At 40.6% G+C, this 25,751-nt stretch overlaps 1 protein-coding gene across 2 annotated transcripts in view; it reads right to left on the bottom strand.

Annotated features, from left to right (window-relative positions):
• The window catches only part of CDAN1 (codanin 1), a 50,955-nt gene extending 26,145 nt beyond the window's left edge, over positions 1-24,810 (bottom strand). For both annotated transcript variants that reach the window (XM_063439553.1, XM_063439554.1), the window contains exons 1-18: positions 24,699-24,810; positions 20,456-21,159; positions 19,269-19,484; positions 18,817-19,001; positions 17,277-17,393; positions 16,867-16,945; positions 16,300-16,420; positions 13,053-13,162; positions 10,934-11,023; positions 9,868-9,943; positions 9,206-9,420; positions 8,009-8,123; positions 7,372-7,515; positions 6,838-7,004; positions 4,332-4,416; positions 3,466-3,555; positions 2,776-2,830; positions 2,346-2,479 (exon numbers count right to left, since the gene is read on the bottom strand). In XM_063439553.1, coding sequence (XP_063295623.1) covers positions 2,346-2,479; positions 2,776-2,830; positions 3,466-3,555; positions 4,332-4,416; positions 6,838-7,004; positions 7,372-7,515; positions 8,009-8,123; positions 9,206-9,420; positions 9,868-9,943; positions 10,934-11,023; positions 13,053-13,162; positions 16,300-16,420; positions 16,867-16,945; positions 17,277-17,393; positions 18,817-19,001; positions 19,269-19,484; positions 20,456-21,159; positions 24,699-24,779 — 2,784 coding nt within the window. In that variant the 5' untranslated portion in view covers positions 24,780-24,810. The remainder of the gene's footprint in view (positions 1-2,345; positions 2,480-2,775; positions 2,831-3,465; positions 3,556-4,331; positions 4,417-6,837; positions 7,005-7,371; positions 7,516-8,008; positions 8,124-9,205; positions 9,421-9,867; positions 9,944-10,933; positions 11,024-13,052; positions 13,163-16,299; positions 16,421-16,866; positions 16,946-17,276; positions 17,394-18,816; positions 19,002-19,268; positions 19,485-20,455; positions 21,160-24,698) is intronic.
• Positions 24,811-25,751: the final 941 nt, after the last annotated feature.

Consider the following 25,751-nt stretch of genomic DNA (forward strand, 5'->3'; position numbering starts at 1 on the left):
GTCTATAGATCTGCCCCTGCAGCCTAACTGCAGAATTCTCTACCGTCTGAGGAGTGGCCAATGGAATTATCACTAGGCTGTAATGTAAACACAGCTTTTTTTTCTCTGAAAAGACTGTTTACTGCAAAAGGCCTGCAGGGACTAATTATACTCACCAGAACAAATACAATAAACTGTAGTTGTTCTGGTGACTATAGTATCCCTTTAAATAACAGCAGGTGAAACAGGTTACTCTAAAAGGGGCCATCCATACACAAGCTATGGAAGAGTCACCCAAACATGTCTTTGCATCTGAATGACTTTGAAGACAAACGGAGAAATAAGCACCTTAAAATCAGGGGTCTGTCTGGTGATCTTTAAATGGGGGTAACTAGCCTTTTTCTGTATGCTCATAGCGGTCCTTGTGGTGAATTATTCCACTTCAGTTTGAAAGCAGAAACTCAACATACTTCCATGATCTCAGAGGAAGAACCATCATCTGGCAGAGATCCCCGAGACCTGTCACCTATCCTTACCCCAAATCATCCGAACGCCGGCAGACCTCCATTACAAGGAGATTACAATCTCAGGGATTGCAGTGTGTACATACTATGACTGTACAATATAACGCCTGAGTAATCCTAGACATAGGAGGGTTTTTCATCATCGGGACGAATAAGCAAATCTATTTTCAGTTAATTTTCTTTTGTTGCACTATTTATATGAATGTTATTAAAAGCATGCAAGTTTTGTTAAAACCCCCTGCCATTGTTTAGTATGTTGTTGTGCATAACAAGTATCATGCTAACAGTATGTATATATATATATATATATACACACACATACATACATACATACATACATACACACACAATATATACTATATATATATTGGTACACTTAAAGGGAAAGTGCTAAATTACAGTGGAACAAACACTGTTATGGGCAAATGCAAATATTACAAGTTTTTAGAATTAAATTTTGTATTTCTTAAACTGTGTACTTTGTCTTTAAGAGATATTGCAAACTGACAAGGTGTTGGAAATGGAACATATTGTTTTTCATAGATGTTTCTTTAAGCACTAACCTCAGTGCATAATATGTTTACGCCATTTTGTCCCAGACAAATTACAATAACAATAATGCAAAAACAAGCTTCAAGGCTATGCTACGACTCTTTCAGTACGTAATATACTGTGGTAACCTTAGTAGATAAGGATGTTCAGACTTTAAGATGCCATCTTGAAGTCAGGAAAATTTCCATGAGGTATGCACCCTTTAGTAATGGCCTTGTACATTTGCCAAATTAAGGGAGGTCCTAAAATGAATAAAGTAAACAAGTTACTTTTTCATATATGAACTACGGTAACCCTAAAATGAAGACACCTAAGGTATAAATAGGTGCACTTTTAAATGTTAAGGGACAGAGGAGAGACTTGGAGACAGACACTGCTCCATCTAAAAATGACAGAGAGGCTGACATGATGACATATTCAGAAGGGTATGTTAACCTATTAATGATATTTGCAAGCATTTAGTTTAATCTTATAAACTCTGCTATAATGGATTTTATATGTCTATATTTATATTTTTATATAATAAATATCTAAAAAGACAAAACTATTGCGTCAAAGACCATCCTGTTTTATATTGTATTCTCAATTATTTATATATGTTAAATAGAGGATCTAACTATATAAAAAAAAGATATCTGTATGGTTAGCCCTACTAAGTTCTATGCTTTAAGACATTATAGTGGTAAATAAGGGAACCAGCCACGGTTACAACACGTAGCAAAAATGCCAAAAGGGGGGTGGGGGGGTGTAGGGATTCAGAAGTGTAATCGTTCATAGCAGACCTAGTGACAGGGGATTGGCCGCTTCCCCCGGCTGCCAGGCCGCCTTCCATGCTGGGCCTCATAGCCAGACCATTGAGATTTTGTCAGAATTAAGTGATATGCGTATCTAGCCACATTTTTTCCTGATTGTATTCAGCACAATTTCAGGCAGTAAATGGGTTTTAAGTTTATCTGAGCTGGAGCTCTCAAAAGACATGTCTGGCCATCTTGGCTCTCAGGCCCTGCCCCTTTTGGTCATTAATGTTGCATGCAAAGGGTTAACATGATTTGACAAATGATCAGTAGGTGCACCACACACTCAATAATACGAGCACCACAAATACAAAAAGGATGTATGTGGAGGGTGACAGACTAGGGTCAGACAGGCCTCTGTTGGGTGTCATATCAAGGGACACTCCATCCCACATGACAATGATACACAATCACAATCAAACATATTTATAAGTGTCCATAATTTGAAGTGAAATACAAAATATTTACAAAACAATCAGGGGTAGCGTGGATTTACCTGCAGTTTTTTCTGGGATAAGGTGGGTTTTGGCACGAGTGGTTCCGCAGTCGTGGGGGTGATTTTTCTGATAAAGCCTCCATTCTTAGCACCACTGCCAGACACATATGAGGTGAGCAACTTCCGCAACTCTCCTGCAAAACATACAACATGTATATTATTAAAATAACTCCTTCACACATTACAAAACACAAGATATAAAACCATAAAAAGTTATAAAAATCAGACGGGAAACTTGCTAATGCAAAAAGCTAGCTTTAAAAAGGAATAGTTTCAAAATCCAGGGAACTGGGCTGAAAGGGTTGTCAGAATAGTTCATGCTTTAATTGTGTTTTATTTTAGTTTTTTTCTATAAGCATGGAATCTGTAATATTTATGGAATACGTGCTTTATGCTCGTGGCAGTAAATGTTAATCTGGATTTAACTCACCAAGGTATGGACAGCAGCCGTAAAGCAGTTGCTGATCCACTAAAGGAGCACAGTCCTACCAGAGAGAATGAGATATGGAAATAAAGAAATGTACAGATTATGCATTCACCAAATAAACGTTATCAATCCATTATTAGAAACAATCAGAAATGACATGAAAAATACACACTTTTCTATTTTAGTAAATAGACTTTACTGCACAGTACACAGAGTTAAAACTTTGAACACTCAGTGTGTATCAAACAATGCCATAAAGCAGTAATACTTTAAAACATTAAAGTGCATGTAGGTCCCTTGTCCCCAGCTCCCTCTAACCTTATTGACTGCAGATACAGTGGTTTACGGTAGCTATTTAATAGTGATGTCATTAGATCAAGCCCATACCGTACACATTCGGATTTACAGACTTCCATAACTTTCTACGAGAGAGCTTGTACTACAGTTGCATGCATGTTTGACTAGAAAAAGGTTGTTTTTTTAAAAATCGGTTTACAGAGTAGTTTTAGCCATGATTTTTCCTAAATGGAACTATGTTGAAATGCTGAACTAGATTTTAACAATAATCTCTCCCATGTTTCGGTTACTACGAAATAAACTTTGATGTGGGAATCACTGTGTGTCAGTCTTCACTGAAAAGGGACAGTTCTAATATAGCAGAAATGATACACATTGCTTTGTAAGTAAACTTACCAGTCCCTGTGTAACCACTACAGCGCTCAATGACATGTCATCCTGAACACTTTCACTGCTAAAGAACAGATCTCCTGGAACTGAAGGTACCTGAATAAAATAAATGCATTACACATAGTAGGGATTCAGCCAGCTGAGAGACACATTTAACGTTGATCTGGAACAGTTATGTATTGGGTTGCATTTTTTCCCCTTTAAAATGAACACTCCAAGCACCATAACCACTACAGTGTTGCTTGCTTTGCGGTTTGACTTCCTAACCTGGGATCAGCCAGGCAATAATCTCAACCTTTATGAAGAGCTGGAAGTTCCTGCATGGACTTCTGGGAGCTCTCCTGCAGGGCCAGCTAATGCTAAGAGAGTGTCAGTTGTTTGGTCTCTATGTAGAGAGATTCAGACACTAAAGCAGTATGAGACTGGCCCAAAGAGGACCCCGGCAAGTTGTCAAACCGTCTGCAAACTATTTGACTACTTACATTGTGGAGGCCGCAGGACAGAGCACTGTATTGGTTACATACTTGGAGTGTTCATGTAATAAATCGTGACATTACCCATATACTTGCTATTTGCTCTCAATGGATTCAGACATTTACAAAAAATGATCATCAATCTACATCACTGACTCTCTAAGTGCCTGACAACACAATCTTTAACAGATATATGCAAATAAAAGACAAAGTTAGTTGATCTCCCACCATTTAAAAAAATGTTTCTCCTATTTTACAAAACCGGCTGAACTGTAAAACGAACGGGTAAAAAGTTATGGGTGTGTAAAAACTGCAGTGTTTTGAAAGGACATCTGAAAATTCCATCAGGCTTTGAATGTGACAAGTGGTAAGCAGAGAAAGAAAATGAGAATATTGTACCTGAAAGAGCCAGCCCAAAACAGCAAGCAGAAGGAGCTTATTTAGTAACACCATGTCCTTTTCTTCTGTAATGATCAGCTTGCATCTAAAAGAGGAAACAATAAATGTATCTACAGACCCAGAAAAGTGTTTTTACAAGAGAATTGTAACAATGTCAATATAGCCCTAAAATAACCTTCTATAGACAGTCTTATCTTGTCTGCCATACCAAATCTATGCTTGTTATTGTATATATAACACGATTATCTCCCTCTGCTCAAGGCATCTTCCCTTCCACTCTCTGATAGAGCCATGTGGTTCTCCAGTTTTACAAACTACCTAAATATAGGCGATACTCCCCCCAGCATCTCCTTCCATGCCCTTTGTAATCTCCAATATTTTAGGTTATCAATGGTCACTCTCCATTCTCTTCTTGGCTGTCTTACCACTTTCTGAATGTTAACCTTTCAAAGCTGAACTTATGATCCTTCTGTCCACTTCTTCACTGATACCAAATTACTGATGACAATATTAAATCCTAGCTAATCCCACGCATGAGTTCTCTGTGCCATATTTGACACCCTTATATTCATTCAACCCTTCGGCTCCTGGCTCTGGAGGTGGACATGCACACTTTGTACCGTAGTAACATGAGCAGGACACTATGTTAAAACTCATACCCGGGTGTGGGTAAGGTGAGTAAGGTATTCTATCCAGGTTTTCTTTCACTGACTGAGGACTCACAGTAAATTAGATTTGATATCTATATATATTTTTTTATAGAGAAATGAAAAATCTGTAAATGTACATGAGTTCTACCATGAAAAAAATTGTAATTTCCAAATTACTCTATTGCAGTAAACCAGGTTTCTAACTTCATTTTACCTATAATGCATTAAAAATTGGTGGTGAATCTAGTCCCCATGTAACAAACATAAAATATTATTATTGATTTAATTTGGGGGTGAACATTTTTACAGTTCTGCAAAGTTACAAGCATGGTAATGTAATTTGAATGTAAAATCGAGTCCACCTCGGACTCACTGAGAGAACATGTTCTCATTGTGTCTGCATTTTGCTCTCAGTCTGCCCCCGTGCAGCATTAACAGAGCTGTACGTCAACAGAAACCTATTTTGTGATTGACAGTAGTTAGAATTGCACACATAAAGGAGCTAAAACCCCTGTTCAACTGTATCGCATGCGCAAGTTGGTCAATGATGACTGCTGGCGGGGTTGCGGTTACCGGGGCACCTATATCCATATGTGGTGGGAATGTCCAAAACTCACCGACTTCTGGAGGTCGGTAGAGGACCTCCTGAGGCAGACGTTCAACAGACCCATGCGTATGGACCCTTGGGTGTACCTGCTGAATAGGTCTCTGGAGGGCTGGACCAGGAGGGAACAAACATTGGCGCACAAGATAACCCTGAGCACACGCCGGGCTATAGCGACCGCGTGGCTTTCCCCGGAAGGCCCCGATTTTTACGGAGTGACGTCTAGAATTAGAGAGTGTAGAATCATGGACGACTTGACTGCAAGAGTACGAGGAACAGTAGGTTCGTTTCAAAAGATTTGGGAGCCATGGGACAGTAGTCCAATGGGCTCGGGTTGAGCTTGACGGCATCTTCTCTAGTGTCAGTAGGCGGGATCTCGCGCAGGAAGCCCCCCTCCGCCCCCTCTTCCTTTTTCCTTCCTTTTCTTTTCTTTGTCTCCCTCCCCCTCCCTCTCCCTCCATCTAACTTGCTCTCTATCTTTTAGACAGCTGCTCTACTTCTAATTTCTCTCTCTCACATCACTATATCTTTACACCTTTCTTAGTCTCGTCTTTTTCTTTGTGTTAAGTTTCTTATCTTTCTTGTTTCTTGCACCCCTCCCCTTGGACTCTCCATGGGAGGTGGAGTTAATGTTACACCTGTATCAGATCCGGAGACGCGGTTGGACGAGCAATGTAATCTATACGTAAGTTGGGCATTGATGGAGACTGGTAACTCGGCATGACTGCCGCGCCGGTCGCACTATATACCACCTCACTGTCAGCAGCGGTCACCTTGGACAATGGCAACTGATAGGCGCATGATGACGAGTTACATGTATATTGTATAGGCGGAAACTCTGACTGTATAGTATCAAAATCTACCCTGACGAGGTTCCGAGCCTTTCCCAGGGTCTAGAAGCCTCTTCTTAAGTCTTAAGTAAAAGTTTAACATTGGAGGTGAGAAAGCCTATACCTGACATAAAGGACTTTGGTCCTGGCCATGCATGGAAAGCTACATGCTATCCAACTCAACATTGACGGACTGAGTCGTATTCCTTTATTGTTCCTTCCTTTCTTTGTTATAAACCAAAAATGTGCTGTGTCCACCTGTTGTTCTGTTGAATATTGTAATTTGCACTCAGAAGCTGGTGTAGCTTTGAGTAAATGATGGAGATACATGCACGACAAAAATAAAGAATTTAAAAAAAAAAAAATAAAGGAGCTAAAACGGAATATTGCCATGTACAAATCCAGCCAACCCGCATCCTCACCTATAGAGTTGCATTAATAAGGAAAACACACGTCGGTAGTAATCCAGAAACGGTGCCACAGGATCCACCAAAGAAAGGTATTCCACTGCCCAGGGAACGGTCAGTACCGTACGATGGCTTTGAATGGAACTTTTCAGCAGCTGCAGCACATCTAATATAGGGAACGTCTGCACAGACCGAACACGGAAAAGTCATTGTTAAACCATGCATGGTAACCTTTCACATCAATACTCCCAGATCCCTTCACTTGTGTTCCTGTAATGCTTGGCCACTCATCACAACAGCAGCAGCCCACAATAATTGGAGTTAGAGTGGTTGGCTCCACTGTTAACAGGAACTAAACTACAGTACCGAACATTTTAATAAAATGGCTTTTATTAACCCCCACACCCCCAACACACAAAAAAAACAAAAAAAACTTTTGATGAACCCCAACCCCGAACTTCCCAACATATCACAGAAGAAACGCTTTCTACACCCATTTTACTATGAATAGAACAAATCAGAATGTTTTCACTGAGATCACGTATTTACCTGGTTCCTTAAGGCAACCGCCGATTCTTGTAATTGATTTGTGAGGGTTTCTGTAGTTTGATACGGTAAGAATGTTACAAATCCCAGAAATTTTGCCAGCAGTCGAAGAGTCATAAGAACAGAGGAAAAATTAACCTTTTCATCCTGAAATTAAATGTTTAAGGGTTAAAAATAGAACATTTCACATAAAAGGTTACATGAAAAGCATTTGAGGATATAGATTCAGATGCAACATCTGACTAAACATCAGCCTGTACAGCTCACCTACCACACACAAAGAAACAAGGGGGGAGATTTACCAAAGTGTTTATGCTAAATAAGCGGTGTAAAAATTTAAAAGGGCTTTTACTGGTTTCCATGGCGATTCCCCACTTTTGGTACTTTAGCTCAATTTTTAGAACAGGGTTATTTACTGTAAGTCAAATTATTGGGAATTTCACATTTTAGAACAAAATAGCCAGCTGGAAGCATAGCATAGATAATTTTTTTTTAAATTCAGCTATTTTAACTTTAAATAATATTCGACTTGAATTTTAGTCAATTCTCACTTTTGTAACGAACCACGTTTGATAAATGTCACCCATATCGGTCGGTCAGTATACCTGTTGGGTAAAACACCGTTAGAATTACTAGTTACCTGCTCATCCACATCAGATTCTCCATCTGTTGGCCCATGCCCTATAATAGAAACACCATCCAGTTCTTGGATCTCTTGGCAAAGACTGTTCATAAGATGCTGGTTAAACTGATAACTACAAAGAAAAAACGGTAATGTCACGTCTTACTAGGCATAAAATGCAACTAATGCAGCACTCCAAAATATTACCCTTGGCAGGGCTACGGATTTCCACCCGACAATGTGAACTATAAGTCCGACGAGTAGAATATCACCCATAAACTCTCAATGCTTGTAGTAATGAGTAACTTTTAAGGTCTGGCTAGCAGGTTAGACTTGAAATTGTAAGCCATGCCCTTACAATTTCTCTCATTCAGGAGAGGTACCAAAACGTTGTTTTTTTCCTTGTTACCAATCTGCCGTCAAGTCCACAAAATATGTTCTACATGATTAAATGAACAATCGAAGCACCATAACTATTACAATGAAAACAGTCTGACTACTTACATCGGGGGAAGGGAGAGGCGAAATGGCACTCCTGGCACCATAACTAAATTATCCTACAGTGGTTATGGTGCTTGGAGAGTTCCTTTAAAACAGAATTCAAGGAGTAGAAAATGGCCAATGATTCGCTCACAGTGAAGTTCAAGTGCTAATTCTCTTTGAGCCTTCCTTATAAAGTACACTAATCACTAGAACAACGACAACTTAATGTTGTTGGTTCTGGTGTCTATGGCCTGTCCCTGCATATTTTCCTGAAACAAGGCAGTGTTTTCCTGGTAACACCTCTAGTGGCAGCGATTCAGACGCTCTGCATGGAGACACTGAACGTTCCCGATTGATGATCTCAGCCAAGGAGACAGTCGCGGCGAGACCTGCATGACGTGGGAGAAAAGGTGAATAAAAACACCTTTTCACTCCACAGAGAAGGGGGCCAGTGACCGAAACTGCTACACCAGCACTATAGTGTCAGGAATACATGTTTGCACTCCTGACACTATAGTGTTCCTTTAACACCTGATAACATTTACATGCTTTCATTATTTGCTTCGGACAGAGAAGATACCTATGTTTTTTTAATCAAACCAGACTTCCAATTCAAGCACAATTAACACAGAACTTGGCATACATTTTTTACAGCAACTGATATTTACCTAAAGGGTGCAATTCAGCCCCGTAATATCCACAAGGTAAAAGACAATAGATTAAACTACTAACCTCTCGGCACTCAGTATGAAGTCCCGGAAGAATTCTTGGTATCCAGGAAACGATGGGGGCGGGCAGGGGCCACCAACACTTTGAGGAGTCACAAATCTTTCTTGTAAACGCTTAAGTCTATTCAGGTTGTCTGAGCCGAGCATGTTCAGTACATCCTGGTCAGGAGTATCGCCAAGACCAGAAGCTCCCATACCGCCACTTGGTCCCTTACACATCTGTAAAGAAGCCAGCATAACGCACATACATTTTAATTATGTAACAGAGATAAAGACACAACATACTTCATGTGCTAAACAATTCCAAACAATTCCAAACTATTAAATTCTTCCACCGGTGAAACACACAGACACAGAAATCAAGCACAGTTGCACACACTATAAGAATTAAGACTTTAGGGGTCAGATTATGGTGTGTTACTAGACAGTGCAGCACTGAAATAAAACATACAAAATACTTTGATGGGGTTGTAGCCCACGAATAACATAATGGACCCCTGTGGGGAAAAAAACAGACTGATAAACACTTCCTCGTGTGCACCATGTCCAATTAAAAAAAAAAACCAACAAATAAAAGTTCATGTTTACCCACAATATACTGAGAGCTGTAGGAACATAGAAGAATGAATAAAGGGACAGCTAAATAACCAGTGGGAGATACATTACCTGAATTAGCTGCTTCTGAAACAGTCTTGCAAAATGGCTATGATTGCATGCTGAGGTCAAGTGAAATATCATAGTCCTAAAAAAACAAAACAAAGAAAAACAAAAACAAAGAAAAGTGTAAGCTAGAAAACTAAAAGAGTGAAGCGCAAAAATACTGAGCACTGTATCTATGTCCTTTCCTCTATTACCAATTTTCAGCAGTTATAACAAGTCAGATATACGGTTATGCCAAAACCACTAGTGCTAAGAATAGGGCACCTTGTGTAACATTTTCCAATGTATCCCAGAGTCCCAGGTGTCTGAAGATCACACCCTCCAATCCCAGTCCATGAACTTGTGTGAGACTGGTAGTATAGAGAGAGCAAGAGATACTACCAATCACTAGTCCCCTCCTAGCCGCATTGGGTATCGGACAGACAGTGCCATGTTATTAGGTGGTTTCCTGGTTCCCTCTGTCTGGAACAATTAAGTGTGCGAATTGGAATTGAGGAGGAAGCTCACATCTCCACTCTTGTGTTAAAAGGTAAAGAAATGGAAAGATATGGCTGTTTATTATTTGTGCACAGGACACTTGAGTCGTCCCAGTTGATTAAATGACTTTTGACAGAACTCAAGTACGTGGGTGGGATCAGTCTGATATGTAAATGGTATAGATTCTCTCTGTAATGGCACAATGTGACCTGAGCGTGGACTTACCGAAGGGCAAGCTGTTACGGCTTACCTGAGTTTTTGCGTTCTCAGAGCCTGGAAGACCCAAACAGCCACAGCCACAGCACAGTACGTTTAACTTATGGTGGCATGGAATAGAAAAGGGTCTCCTGTCCCCAATACAATACTTGAGATAAAACTTTTGGTAAATACATACTATCAGCATTCATTTCCTAACATGAAACACAAAACTAAAAACATATGTCGATTCGCATATATCAGTCATATATGTTGAATAATTCATAATCCTTATAACTGTGACAAGTTCAAACCGTAAAATCGTACAAAGTGAAATTACGTTTTGAAACGTGCACGCAGGTTAAACGACTGACAAAACAGACACTCGTGTTTAAAATACCTGATCTTATTGCCAAGACAGCGTTCAAAGTCCCAATCTGCTTTTTCATGGTGATCTTCCCACTCACGCAGCAATTCATAAAAAATATCCCTGAAATAGAAGCAATCCTTTTAAGAGCACATCGAGAGATGAAGTGTTGATAAACAATCATTACATCAATATTTACAGTCTGACAAGGATCAGTGATACAGAATAGACTGTAAGCTCAATCAAGCAGGGTGCTCGTTAACCTCGTGTTCCAAATGAGACAAAATGTGTAACAGTTTGTCTCATTTGTTGAAAAAGTCCCCCTTTTGCCAGATGCCACAGAGTAAGATTGTGCTACGGTATATAAATACCAATAATAATAATAACAATAATAAAAATGTAACCCAGTTTTTTTTTTAGCCAAATAAAATGTTTTATTATGCATTGCATTATTTCATTACTCTGGGTAAGTTTTGCCCTTTCTGCATTTATTATATTCCTCCCTGAATGCTTATTCTGCTTATACTTCTTTAATGATCTGGGGCGGTTACTGTAGATTGTACTATATCTACCGTACTTAAATATTTGTCATTTGTAAAACATAATTGTTGCTTTGTGAAACATCAAGTGATAAGCAGTCCCATGTAACATGGGCTCCTCAACCAAATCACCCTAATTCATGCTAAAGTATCGTTCCTGCTGTGCAATCGACTTCTAAAGCTACCAGACAGTTTCTGGGACCCCTAGGGCACTTGCTGGTGCGATTCTGCGACTTACCTGCAGCAGAGCTCGCATCCTGCAAATCAAAGCCTAGCACGGTCTTCTCTAGGAGTGGCTGCCGCACTTCACAGCGGACTTACACGGGCTGACCGACTGCGGAGTTCAGCGTGTCTCCCCCCTCCTCTGGACCAGTGGGGGTTATCCCAGTCCCCACCTCCACAGCAGCCAACAATTACAGTGTCACAGTACCCCAGGCAGAAGTGTGCTGAGCATCTGACCTGAAGATGGCGGTCATGGCACTTCCACAGGCATATTCAGGTGATGCCTCCACGTCCAGCGACGCTCTGCCCAGACTAGACAGCCTTTTCCAATGCTTCCATACAATCCTTTAGATAACATCCATCTGGAGGGTTTCAGAATCCCCGCTGTCACCGGGGCAGAGTCTCCCCTCTCAGAGACCAATGCTGGCTGCATGGGTGTTGGCAACCCAAGGTTCCTACTGTCAAGGGCCAGATCCTCCAGGGAGTCAGAGAAGTCCTCAAAGTCGCCGGCCATCTTGGACCCATAGATGACCTGAGCCCGCCGGAACAGATCTCCGGTAGCCATGCCCGATCCTTGCTTGTCTGCTCTTTGTTTTTCGACCCATTGTTGTCTGTTGTCTGAGTTCCACCGTTTCCAGGCTCTGAAATCTGTATATTCCTTGACTGAAGCGGGCCAAAGTACGAAGCCTATGAAACATGCGTCTTGCGCGGTCAACCGCTTAGCTCCGCCCCCCACTCCAATCCTTTTTAACAAATATTCTTTTTTAGGTGTCCCACCCCTTCCCCCTACACTAGAAAATGTAAATCAATAAGGCATGATTCACTTGAAATTCACTGGGTGAAGCTACTGGAGCTGCTCAGCACTACCCCGTATGATGCCATGGCAACTGTTGTGAGGTCCATCAAAGGTTTTTCACAGAGAAGTCACTAACAGGACTGCTTAACCTGCTCAGAGTGCACCCACATGTTGATAAGGCGAGGGGAAGGAGACAGGGATGGTACTAACACAAATTTAATGGTGGGTATAGGACATTATATAGAACATGTTGCCAGTGAGCTCTGACGACAGACGTAAAATATGTACAGACTCGACATCAGACAGTCCGGAACAAATTCTAGGCTGCCAAAGTCATATGTGCCAGGGGTGCAACTAACTGCACAAAAGTGCAAATATCTCTGTATGTGAAGTATTTCAAGCAGAAACTGCACACACAGACCCTGTTCCCCATGATCACATCAACAAGCAGAAGTGGTCATGGATGTAAAAGTAACCCTTTACATTTAGAAACTTTATGTATAAGAGAAAGATATACGAATCAGCACATACATATTTCAATAACCAATGGTTACAAATTAAACTTTTATTTATATTAAATAAAGGACATGCTTACCTCTGTTTTTTAAAGATGTGGAATGACCGATCACTAGGAAAGTTGGAGCGGTTGTCAGTTTCAGGTTGAAAAGACACTGACTGTATGGTGGGCCGAAACAATAGGGAGACCTAAAGAACATATAGACAAAACCACAACACACTTTAAAAATAGCTTTAATAAACAGAAAGAAAACAGTGCAAGAATGTTTAATGCTGGTCAAGTATTACACAGGGTGACCCAAAAGTAGGTACACAGTTGAATCAATGAAATTAATCACAACAGATTTTATGGATACACTTACACACAGTTGGAAAGGAATGTTGCAGTGTTGATTATTCTTATTATTTATAAAGTGCCAACAAATACCGTAGTGCTGTACAATGGGTGGACTAGCAGACACACACAGGAACACAGGGGTTGAGGGCCCTGCTCAATGAGCTTGCATGAGGGAGTGGAGTATAGTGACAAAAAGGGTAAGGGTAGAAAATTATATTGCTAGGATAGTATTCACTGGGGGCTAGGTTTTGTTTTGATGACAGTTGCTTTAGTGGAATCAGAGTTCGGGAAGGGAAAGCTGTTCACATTAATTGATATGCTTTTCTGAAGAAGTATGTTTTCAAAGATTTTTTTAAAGGAATGGAGACTGTGTGAAAGTCTAACAGAGAGAGATGAGCGTTTCATAGGAATGGTGCAGCCCTAGATAAGTCTCTAAGATGAGCATCAGAGGTGGAAGTATGAACAGAGGATAGATGAAGGTCTTCAGCAAAGCGTAGAGGCCTAGACGGGACATTTGTGTATTAGTGAGGATAGGTAGGACAGAGCAGCATGTGTAGAGATTTGTAAACAAGTACCAGGATCTTAAATTGAGCCTTATATCTCCCGGGAAGCCAATGTAGGGACTGACGGCGGGTGGGGGGGGGAGCATGAGAGGAAGACATTTTCAGCACTTACGAGATTAGTGTTAAACAAATATAAATATAACAAACAATGCAATACAATGCAATGTATACTGTATACCTACTTATTGGCCACCCTGAATAAATATTAAATTTATGCCATATATTGAGCTCAGCAAACGTGACCGTGTTAAACTCATTGTGCGGTCTTGTCCTACAACATTGTTAAAAAACCTATGACTAATGTTACAAGATCTAAAACAGCCAGAACGTGGATCTACATATACCATAACCACCTTTTATTTACATTTTAAAAAATCATGTTACTACGTCAGATGTATAATACATAACACTTTATCTTCCCTGGAAATAGGTTGAACAGTATTTTTAAACATTTAAAGGAACACTCTAGTCGTCTAAACATTCCTAGCTTAATGAAGTAGTTTTGGTGTACAGATCATGCCCCTGTAGTCTCACTGCTCAATTCTTTGTCATTTTGGAAATTCCCTTATTCTAGTTGCACCCCCACACCCCCCCTTTCCTTTGGCTGTGACTCACACAGGCTCCATGAAAACTGGTTTTATTAGCGATATTGCAGAAGGTCTTGATGGTAAGGTATGTCTTTTTGCTAATGATACCAAGATATGTAGCAGGGTTGATGTTCCAGGAGGGATAAGCCAAATGGCAAATGATTTAGGTAAACTAGAAAAATGGTCAGAGTTGTGGCAACTGACATTTAATGTGGATAAGTGCAAGATAATGCATCTTGGACGTAAAAACCCAAGGGCAGAGTACAGAATATTTGATAGAGTCCTAACCTCAACATCTGAGGAAAGGGATTTAGGGGTGATTATTTCTGATGACTTAAAGGTAGGCAGACAATGTAATAGAACAGCAGGAAATGCTAGCAGAATGCTTGGTTGTATAGGGAGAGGTATTAGCAGTAGAAAGAGGGAAGTGCTCATGCCATTGTACAGAACACTGGTGAGACCTCACTTGGAGTACTGTACGCAGTACTGGAGACCGTATCTCCAGAAGGATATTGATACCTTAGAGAGAGTTCAGAGAAGGGCTACTAAACTGGTTCATGGATTGCAGGATAAAACTTACCAGGAAAGGTTAAAGGATCTGAACATGTATAGCTTGGAGGAAAGACGAGACAGGGGGGGATATGATAGAAACATTTAAATACATAAAGGGAATCAACACAGTAAAGGAGGAGACTATATTTGAAAGAAGAACAACTACAACAACAAGAGGACAGTCTTTAATACTTCCTGATATTATTTTTAAACCTTTGTCCCTCTAATTTCTTTACTGAGAGGGTAGTGGATGCATGGAATAGCCTTCCAGCTGAAGTGGTAGAGGTTAACACAGAAAAAGAGTTTAAGCATGCGTGGGATAGGCATAAGGCTATCCTAACTATAAGATAAGGCCAGGGACTAATGATAGTATTTAGAAAACTGGGCAGACTAGATGGGCCGAATGGTTCTTATCTGCCGTCACATTCTATGTTTCTAAATCAGTAATTACAGCACAGTGTATTAACTCTAGAAAATCTTATCTCCTGTTTTGAGCTTTATAAACAACAAGTGATTTAACTCCTTAATGACCGAATTGAGCAGTGAGACTGCAGGGCATGATCTATAAACCCAAACTGCTTAGTGTTTCCCTTTAAAGGCAGTGAGAACTATATTATCCCCTATAATTAATACAAACATGTAGATCTTTATAGAAATTACAAAAGTAAGTGGCTCTGGTATGATACAGAGAAAATGCTGATTCAAACAAAATGGTGAAATAAAAAGGCTCGTTTTAATTCCCAATTTAATTGCACGAATAATAAAAGCTCTAATGACCTCAGATGAGAAGATCCACTTACTGAGCTTTGCATATGCTGTTTATTGTGCTATTCTTGAAACCACAGAGCACTTAAAAAGAGGTGGTCTCTCTGGTTGAAGAAATTCTCTCTGGATGAATCTCGATCAGCTTTTACTATGTTTTACTGGCAAAGTAATAACGCTCTACAGAGAAAGTAAACTAAAACGGTGGATGCTTGTTGTTGCCCTGACAACTCTCTATATTCTTTAACTATTATTGATATATATATGGAAGTATGTCTCAGGTCTTCATTACATGACTCTATAATGACTTATCTGCAAAACAAACTTACATAAAAAGGAGAGAATTAAAAAAAATAAAAAAATGGGAAGGAATCCTAAAATGTGTATCGTAATAAATATGAGGCTACCCTAGCTTTATACATGAATAGAAGCAAGTAGGCAGATGGGAGTATAGAATTCACCTACAACATGCATAAATGTATTGATGTAAGATGATGTAATGTATACACTCATTCTGTTCTATACCTTTCCTGTGCTGGTTTCGTATGCTTTAAGGAGTCGCTCCTGTAAAGATAGAGAAAACGCAGCCACACGCTCGCTTTCAGCAAGAAGCTTCAAAGTGGCTTTATCCAACTGAGATATTACCCTGCAACATGGACAAAAAGCAGAATTAGCACAACATGGAATGATCAGATGCGGAAGCCAATTTACATATTGTTAGAAGTTATTATGGTGGTAGGAGGCTCCGAGTATAGTCCATCTGGTTTTTTTTTCTTATCGTAGTTTTCAAGCCGTTTGTAGAACTGTTCTACATGGTGTGAATTACTGTGATTCAGTGAATACGAATTGTTGTAAGCGCTTCCTGATTGGTATGTGATGTCACATTAAGAACGGTGCACAGCAGAGTGAACCCTAGACTTGACAATGATCCATAAATGTTAAACTCTACCAGATTGCGTAAGGTGATGGACTTAAAACAAAATTAAGATCATATTGTATGGAAAATATTTTACACAATGCTCACACCGTATACACATCAAATTGTCAGGAATCATTTTAATATCACAATATGATGGATAGCAAGTGGCTTACTCAAATTGCGAGTCAAGAACCTGCACAGCAAAGAAAACGCAGTTGTGCACACTCTGAAAGTACTGCCTCTCCACTGCATCTGAAAGAAAGAGACATGTTAGTCCTAGAATAATAATGTAGTTAAAGGGGCAGTTAAGCTAACTGAACCCAAGTTGAATCCTGGAACACAGACACAGTCTAAATGCTCATAATACAGAAAGGACCAGCAAGTATTGAGGATTACTCATTAACGTGTGAAAGGGGCAGGGTGTATTCAGGGTTATTTGCGAAGATTGTTGTGAATTCAAACTCAAGTAGTACAAAAGAAATATAAGGAACGAGAATGGTGGAGGGAGGAAAGGTCATTCAAAAGGCTTGAAACATATGTTATTTTCAGTAAAATCGTGCAGATTACATCACGGCCACCTTACCTGTAACTTTTCTTAAGTCAAGGTCACACTCTCTATCATCTGTGCTGGCTGCTCCTCTTGATGTCAGCAGTTGCAGAACAAAGAAGAACTCCAGGAAAATATTTGGCACAAGATTTTCTGTAAAACATATGCAAGGCCAACACAAGACTCTTCAAATCCTCAAAGATACACCACATAACCCAAAAGGAAGCCATCTTTGAACAGTAACGGCAACTATATGCCTGCGTAAGCAAATACAATGGTGAATATTTGCAAAACCTTAGTGTATGAACATGTGTATCCCTTTTAACATAAAACCTTAATCAGATTTCAAATGAAGCCTTTCAAAAAAGGTAAAATATATATAATCGTTAAAATGAAAATTATACTTCCACTTTTTACTGGAACCATACTCTTTGTTTGAAATAATATAAAACTAGTTGAAACTTTATTAACAACCATCACCGGGGCATAATATAATTGTTGATCACTCTAAACGTTAACTTGGAGGCATTCCTGAGCTGAATTACATATACCCACTCCTGGTGAAATAATGTGGTGGAATCTCGGTAAAAATAAATTTAGTAGGCCGAGATTACCACGTGGCATGTGTACGTGCATATGCTGACGTATCGATCAGTTGGTTGCACGAGGCAAGATACGATCAGTAGTGTACGGAGCATGTGCAAGAATACAGGATATAGTATTCCCCCTCCTCCATTGTGCTGGACAAGCCATGCGGTCAAACAGGAAGTTAATTCTTATTTGTGTTGATTGGTTAAGAGAATGTGCGGGTGGAGCTTAATATGGGAGGAGTTATGTGCCTATATAAGGAGCCTGCACTATTGTCCGGGGCTCAGAACTTGCTGTATTTTGGTGACATTAGTCCCTCTGAGTCCCGATCGGTGATCCAATAAAGAATCTCTTCCTTCCTGAAGAAACCTGTGTCCATCTCTCTGTGCTTGGCTTCCGTCAGTTTCTCCGGTATCAATAACAAGTCTGCCACTGGATAAAATTAGGAATAAGCTTTGGCTATTCCAAACAGCAAAGCATCTCCTGCTTCTACCTTTATATTGCTTAGTTACTTCTGTGTTTCAGATCAGTGTCATCCCATTCCTATATTACTCTGAAAAGGCCACGCACACCTTGTCAGATGCACAGATTGACAGGCGAGAGAATGGTCCATATATAGGACCTATACATTTGCTATAAATCCTGCATGGACTTATTTAAAGCGTACTTTTACCATGACAGGTACACTTTAATAAAATCATGCTTATTATAAGGAGTTACAGATCTGGTCATACTTTTGTTGTGCAGGAAAAAACAGACTCTCTCTTAGTAGTGGACTTAAAACTCAGACTACGCCAAGGCATAACGTTTAACAGCAAATGTAAGCGTACAAATTTACACATACCGGTATTTAAAACAAAATGTATGATATTTTTCAAAACACACCCGCACAGTATTTTGTTAATGAACCATTCCTGCAATCTGTCATGAAGAAAGCTGTAACAATAGCATAGATATTAAAGACAATGCATGGGAATATGCTTCCTACCTGTAATGCAGGCTGAATAGACCTCTGAAAGCATTGTGAGCTGTTTCCCAAAGGACACTTTGGTAGCATCGGCACAGGTTAGTATATTATCGACTGAGACGCCTGCGTTTCGACTGTAGCTCTGTTTGGTTGGTGTTACAGGATCCAGTGCTAATGGGGATGAGGTGTGCTGACGCAGTTTAACTCTGAAAAGGTAATACAACAAAGGAATGAACTGCTTGTTAAATAAGGACTGTTATTATGTAACTTTGATTACCTGATAGAAAGACTGCTTTACATTAAAACAAACAACTATACTTACAAATAAATCATATGCTTTGTTTCACTGATCACAAATATTTTATTACAACTACCCCTCTAAAGAGCAAAAATGGGGAGGAGAAAGGAGACAATTCTCTAAATTCGGTTAAGGAACAAAATATTGTGAGAAATGGTTTAAGTAAAGAAATTACCTTTCCATCCTCAATATTTCCCTTTCTTCGCGCAGACTTTCTGAAGAAGGAGTACAGCTTCCTTCTTGAACATTGGTGAAGACCTCTGTGCTTACTTGGTGGCGCCTGACACTGGACTCGCTGATCGGAGTGGAAGTGAAGCATATCCGTGACTTGGACAATGACTGGACCTCATTGATTGGAGTTGGATTAATTCTTCTTGATGGCTTGGATTTGCTGCCCAAGTTATAGAAGAGATTAGAGAATTATTGAAAATACTGATATAACTGCCTGTGTGGTTGGGGACATCTAATAAATTACACTAAATTCCATCTGAGTGGCTTTTGCAAAAAAAAATCTATGTAGACACTATGGGCGAAGACAAAAGTATTTTGGCTTTAATTCTAATACAAAAGTGCATTTCACTCAAATGTTGTATAATATGAATGAAATTTTTTAGCCAAAGGTCCATACGTCAATTGAGAAACCATCTGGTAGGTCAATCATAAGTGGCATACATTTACAAACTTCAAAACTACCAGAATATATATCCTTCGACGCAAATGTGGTGCTATGGTGTTAACGTGCTAACATTTTAGTATTTGGAGATGTCATGAGGAACTTCTTAAAGAGTTTTTAGCATATTGACCATATGGAGCGAGAACTCTTGAATCATTAATATTAAGGATTACAATCCAACATGGATGCCATAAGCTATGTGTTGGTCACTATTCCTGTAAAGTAGAGGTGAAATGAAGTTCATTTGAAAACAAAGACACTACAAACACCAATTCTCAAGCCATTAACCCCTTAAGGACCAAACTTCTGGAATAAAAGGGAATCATGACATGTCACACATGTCATGTGTCCTTAAGGGGTTAATGTGGGTGTGATCTCCTCAGTCTAAGACGGACGGAATGACAGTGGACTCAGAGTATAAAATACAATGAGTATTCCATGTCTCCACAGACACAGAAAAAGCAAAAAAAAAAAAAATGGCACTACATACATTTCTCTACTATAAGTTGAAGCACCTGGAAAACAAAATAACAAAAGAAGCATTTTCGAAAGGCCACTTGAAGTACAATAACCATTACAGCTCAATGTACTGGTTCTGGTGCTATAAATCTATAGTCATATAACCACAGTTTTCACCCACACTATAGTTAAGTGGTGTGCCAGGTGTACAATAAAAACACAGCTCTAACCTCACAGATTCAGATGATGCACCCATGGGAGGAAATTCGTCCAAGTTGTCCAGATTTATCTGAGAAATGTTAGAAGGAGAACTAGTAGAATTCATGGAGACTATCTTCATTCTACTTGCACCACCCTTTATGTTCTCTGCCTGGGTGTCTTCCTCATTAGATCTCCTACTCTGGTCGTTCGACCCTTGGCGACCAGAGCAGTTATTCTTTTTCCGGCCACGCCGGGTTGGCTGCCCTTCTGGGGTCAACACCAAAAAGTTTCCCAGGTTTAATTTTAACGATGAACGTTTTTCATTATGCTGTGTTGTTGGGCTGCAATTGGAAATTGGGCTGTTCTGCCGAGCACTTTTTCCAGAACAGTTCGTCAAATTTGACTTTATCAAAAAAGAAGAGTCACTGGAATTAGATGTGAAAGATTGGAAACTGTTATCCGAAACATGTGAACTATTGGGAGTTTGAGCAAAAAGCTGAACCCGACTCCCACGATGGCCACTTGTATTGGAAGCACTCTTTTCTTGAATAGTCCTTTGGTTTCCGGTGCAACCGAGTTTTGATACTGCCTTGGAGTTCGGTGTTTTTGCTGGAGTAGAAGGTCCATTGGCAAGGATCTGGCTGGTCTGTTCTCGCAAGAAATTAAGAAGGAATGGAACAAAATCCTTCCGTAATACATGGAGTGAGGCAAGGCTGGAATCCACAGGATGCTCCTATCAGATAAACAGAAGGAGATTATTAAAACGAGCATTAGGCATGTTACAAAGTTTTAGCTGGAAACTGCAGTGCGGAAAATGGTCAATGATTCTATGGAAATAGAAATCGAAATTTTACATTAGGAATGCAAGAATAGATTTTTGTTTTGGTTTTGGTTTTTAAACATACAAACCCCCTCTCCCCCACATCAAAAATAGGTCCATAATATATAAAGCATATAGACAAATGAGAAAATATAATGTATACAAAAGAGAAAAAAGGAAAATATGTACATTCAAAGTATAGCAGGGCTGAAACTTGTTAATTTGTTTTAGCATTATTATTTACTACTGGCATTTCAAATGGTAAAGCTTTATAATTTCTATAACGTACATCATTACCAATGTAAGGCATCTATAACATAAAAAACAAAACAAAAACAGAGGAACCTGTTAAATGTTGGCCACAGATAAAGCACAATGAGCATTAATGAGACACTAAAACCACTTCATCTAGTCACATGGGACCTCTGCCTCTCAGGGTTTGGTTCTCCTGTGAAGCATTGCCAGTTTGTGGTCCTTTCCCGATGTATTCAGTGATCGCTCATTTGGCTTCCATATTGTCCCTCATTCTCGGTTTTATTAATTTGGCTATGTTTATTGCCTATCCCAGTTTGCTGCCTGCCCTGAACTTGACTATTATTATCGCCATTCATACAGCGCCAGCATATACTGCAGCGCTTTACAATATTATAGAGGTGGAAATATTACAGGAATAATAGGCTGATGAGGAACCTGCTCAAGACTAGTTTATCTGCCTTTTGGTATCCTGACCTCAGCCGGTTTGTGGTTTTTGATAAGTCCGTTTACATGTTACGGTGTCTCTCAGCACATTTAGGCCTAGCCACTCTAAGGTCTCGTAAAAGTTCTTTCTATCCCTTGTCTACTTCTGCTGAAAATGGTCCTATAACTTAATTCTCTGCCATTTAGGAGTTAAAGGGACACTATAATCACCAGAACTACAGCTTAAAGGGACACTATAGTGACCAAGAAAAACTACAGCTTAATGTGTTTGTTCTGGTCAGTTCCTGCAAGTTTTTTGCTGTAAACATGTTTTTTTCAAAGAAAAAGCAGTGATTACATTACAGCCTAGGGACACCTCCAGTGGCCACTCCTCAAATGGCTACTAGAGGCGCTTCCTGGGGCAGTGCTGCACAGACATTTACTGTCTCCACCCTCTGCATGAAGACACTAAACTTTCCTCATAGAGATGCATTGACTCAATGAATCTCTACGAGAAGATGACTATTGGCCAGAGCGGCATTTGGATCTGCCCCGACCAGCCTCTTTGCCTGTAATCATTAGATTTGATGATCTCAGCCAATACAATGCTTTCCTATATGAAAGCTTTGTGATTGGCTGAGATCATCACTTCTGATGATGTCAGACAAGGAGGCAGATTAGGGGCAGACCCAGCACCAGTAGACTTGAATAAAGGTTTTTTCTAAAGATTTTACTATATTTAGGGGGCCAAAAAGTGTTTTTGATACTATAGGGTCAGGAATACATTTGTGTTTCTGACCATATAGTGTTGCTTTAAGTTAAAAACAAACAAATGAAATGTGGTCCTTAAAGAGACAGTTTAGGCACCATAACAACAATCTAAATAAAGTTTTTATGGTGCCAGGAGGCCCCTGGGCGCTCTTTTACCTCAAGGGGTAAAACTGGGGGTAAAACTGTTCAGTTGCCTCTAGCACCCGATCTCAACTCCGCCCAGGCAACATCCAGCTTCTGAATGTCAGCGCCACTGATTGGCTGAGAGCATTAGTTGACCAATCAGCAACTTCCTATTCACAAAACTGGCTTGCAAGTACCTTTTCCAAGCCAGTTTTGTGAATTGAAAGTCACTGATTTGAGAACATTTTAACCCCTTGAGGTAAGTGTGTTTCCGGGAGCCTCCTGGCATCATAACTTCAAAACATAAAGCCTGTTACCTGCAGATGTATGACAATTTTGTCAAAAGATGTGAAATAAAAGATACTTTATTATAAACATATATATTTAAGGCAGTGATGAGATGACAAACTTATGGAATCGGTGCCACCACTACCACAGCGGATTCAGTCAATTTCGAGTGACTGCCAACAGTGTTGCCAACATCAATCCTGTTGACGTCTGCAAACACTGGACTAGATAGAGCTAGGTAATCTACCACGACAAATGGCGATATCAGCAGCAAGTACATTGGGGAGCAGAAACAGCGGCCAAGTGGGGTGGGGGCGCTCATTTGAAAGCGGTTCATTTTTGGTTTGGATATTCAATATTTGTAGAAGCACAGCACAGGCACTAAGTCTCAAACATATGTCACTTATTCTAAGGTATTCCCGTCAAAATGCAGTATTTAGACTTGTTGGTCCTTGACTAGTGATGCTTTGTGACCGATGTCTTTTATTTTACATAGTTCCCTATTTACCGGAGGTTGTGTCAAGTGGGCAGAAAAAGTAAACGAATGACAACAAACTATCAGTTAAGCTATGGACTGACAGCACTGTGTTTTCACGTATCTCTGGGTTATACAATAGGTAACAATTATCAAATGAACAGGATGCCGTGAAAATGTGTCAATCGGAGATACACATATTTTAAGACATACACATGGATTTTTTTCAGGCCAAGCATTATTTTAAAACATGCATAGATATGTGCAATCAGATAAAACCAAAACCATTTATTGTACATGTAATAGGTAAAAGTATAAAACACATTTTATCCCCAGGTACTTCTCAATGAGCACAGTATACTGGGCCACTGCGTGTGGATGAGAGGGTCCTACATTCAGGGTAGTAGTGATCTCCCTATTTTGGGTTAGACTGACCAACGTCTGCAGTCTAATTTAAGAATTTTACAATATTTCAATGTAACCCGACACCCACAAATAGTGTGATGGCATGTTCGAACTTCACGCAGGTGCCCGCCGTGGATACCTGAGTTGGTGCAGCCGCATGCCGCAGTAGACATGCCCAGAACGTGCAGCGTGTAACTTTGTGACGTCCCAGGAGTTCTGGGACGTCACAATGTGTCACACGCAGGAGGTCCGAACGAGTCCTCAGTTTGCACACGTCGCTGTTATTTTATTATTTATACAGCGCCATCAGATTCCGTAGCGCTGTACAATGGGTGGACTAACGGGACCTGTTATGCCAAACCAGTCCTGTAACAAAAGACTATTTTATTTTTTTATTTATTTAAAACATTTTTGTGTGTAAATCTTTGATATCAATGTGTGGGACCCCTGCTACAGATTGTATCCCCTGCTACCAGTCAGACCCCCAGCTGCTGCTAGACTATAACTCCCATGATACTGACACAGCTGTATGGCATGCAGAGCATGATGGGAGTTGTAGTTCTGTAACAGCTGGGGGGGGAGGGGGCGAGCATCACGTGTTACAGAGATCTCAGCAGATACTGCGCTATTGCCCATGTTGGCGTCTCAGTAACAGCCTGCGAATTAACCCTCCCCGTGCCGGCTGTGCCCAGCCCGTCCTGTCACTTTATACCTGCGTGGCGGGGGTCAGCCAGCGTGTCACCTCGACTACCGACACCTCCTCCCGGAGCAGCAGCTCCAGCACCGCCGCCATTCCGCGCCCTGCCCCCCCCACCTCCTCACAGAGCGCGCCAACCACCGCGAGCGCCGCGTCACGGGAGGGGCGGGGCCAGGCGCACGTGTAAAAGGCAGCCAGTAACTGAAAAGGGGCGTGGTCTCTAAACCGAAAGTGTGAAGCGGAGCATAGACACTGGGGGGCGGGGCCTTGTGAGGGGGCGGGGCTGATGTACAGTATATAAAGAAGGGAGAGCCCTCAGGCTGGGTGATAATAATCTGTAATCAGGAGGAGATGGGAAGAGACTGGCATTGGGCTGGGGACAGAATGAGGAGGCTTTATTTTATTTATAAACAATCATTTTTATACTAAAAGGACACTATACACTATAGTCTCATTGAACTCCCTGTCCCCCTTACTCCAGCAATGTAAATCTTTACCGTTTTAAAGAAACTACAATAATTACATTGCAGGACTAAGACCGCCTCTAGTGACTGCCAATCAGACAGACAGCCTCTAGTGACTGCCAATCAGACTGCCTCTAGTGACTGCCAGACAGCCAGCCTCTAGTGACTGCCAGACAGCCAGCCTCTAGTGACTGTCAATCAGACAGACAGCCTCTAGTGACTGCCAATCAGACAGCCAGCCTCTAGTGACTGTCAATCAGACAGACAGCCTCTAGTGACTGCCAATCAGACAGCCAGCCTCTAGTGACTGCCAATCAGACAGCCAGCCTCTAGTGACTGCCAATCAGACTGCCTCTAGTGACTGCCAGACAGCCAGCCTCTAGTGACTGCCAGACAGCCAGCCTCTAGTGACTGTCAATCAGACAGACAGCCTCTAGTGACTGCCAATCAGACAGCCAGCCTCTAGTGACTGTCAATCAGACAGCCAGCCTCTAGTGACTGTCAATCAGACAGACAGCCTCTAGTGACTGTCAAACAGACAGACAGCCTCTAGTGACGGTCAATCAGACAGCCAGCCTCTAGTGACTGCCAATCAGACAGACAG

Source organism: Pelobates fuscus, chromosome 13 (assembly GCF_036172605.1).
Source record: "Pelobates fuscus isolate aPelFus1 chromosome 13, aPelFus1.pri, whole genome shotgun sequence".
Taxonomy (NCBI): Eukaryota; Metazoa; Chordata; class Amphibia; order Anura; family Pelobatidae; genus Pelobates; species Pelobates fuscus.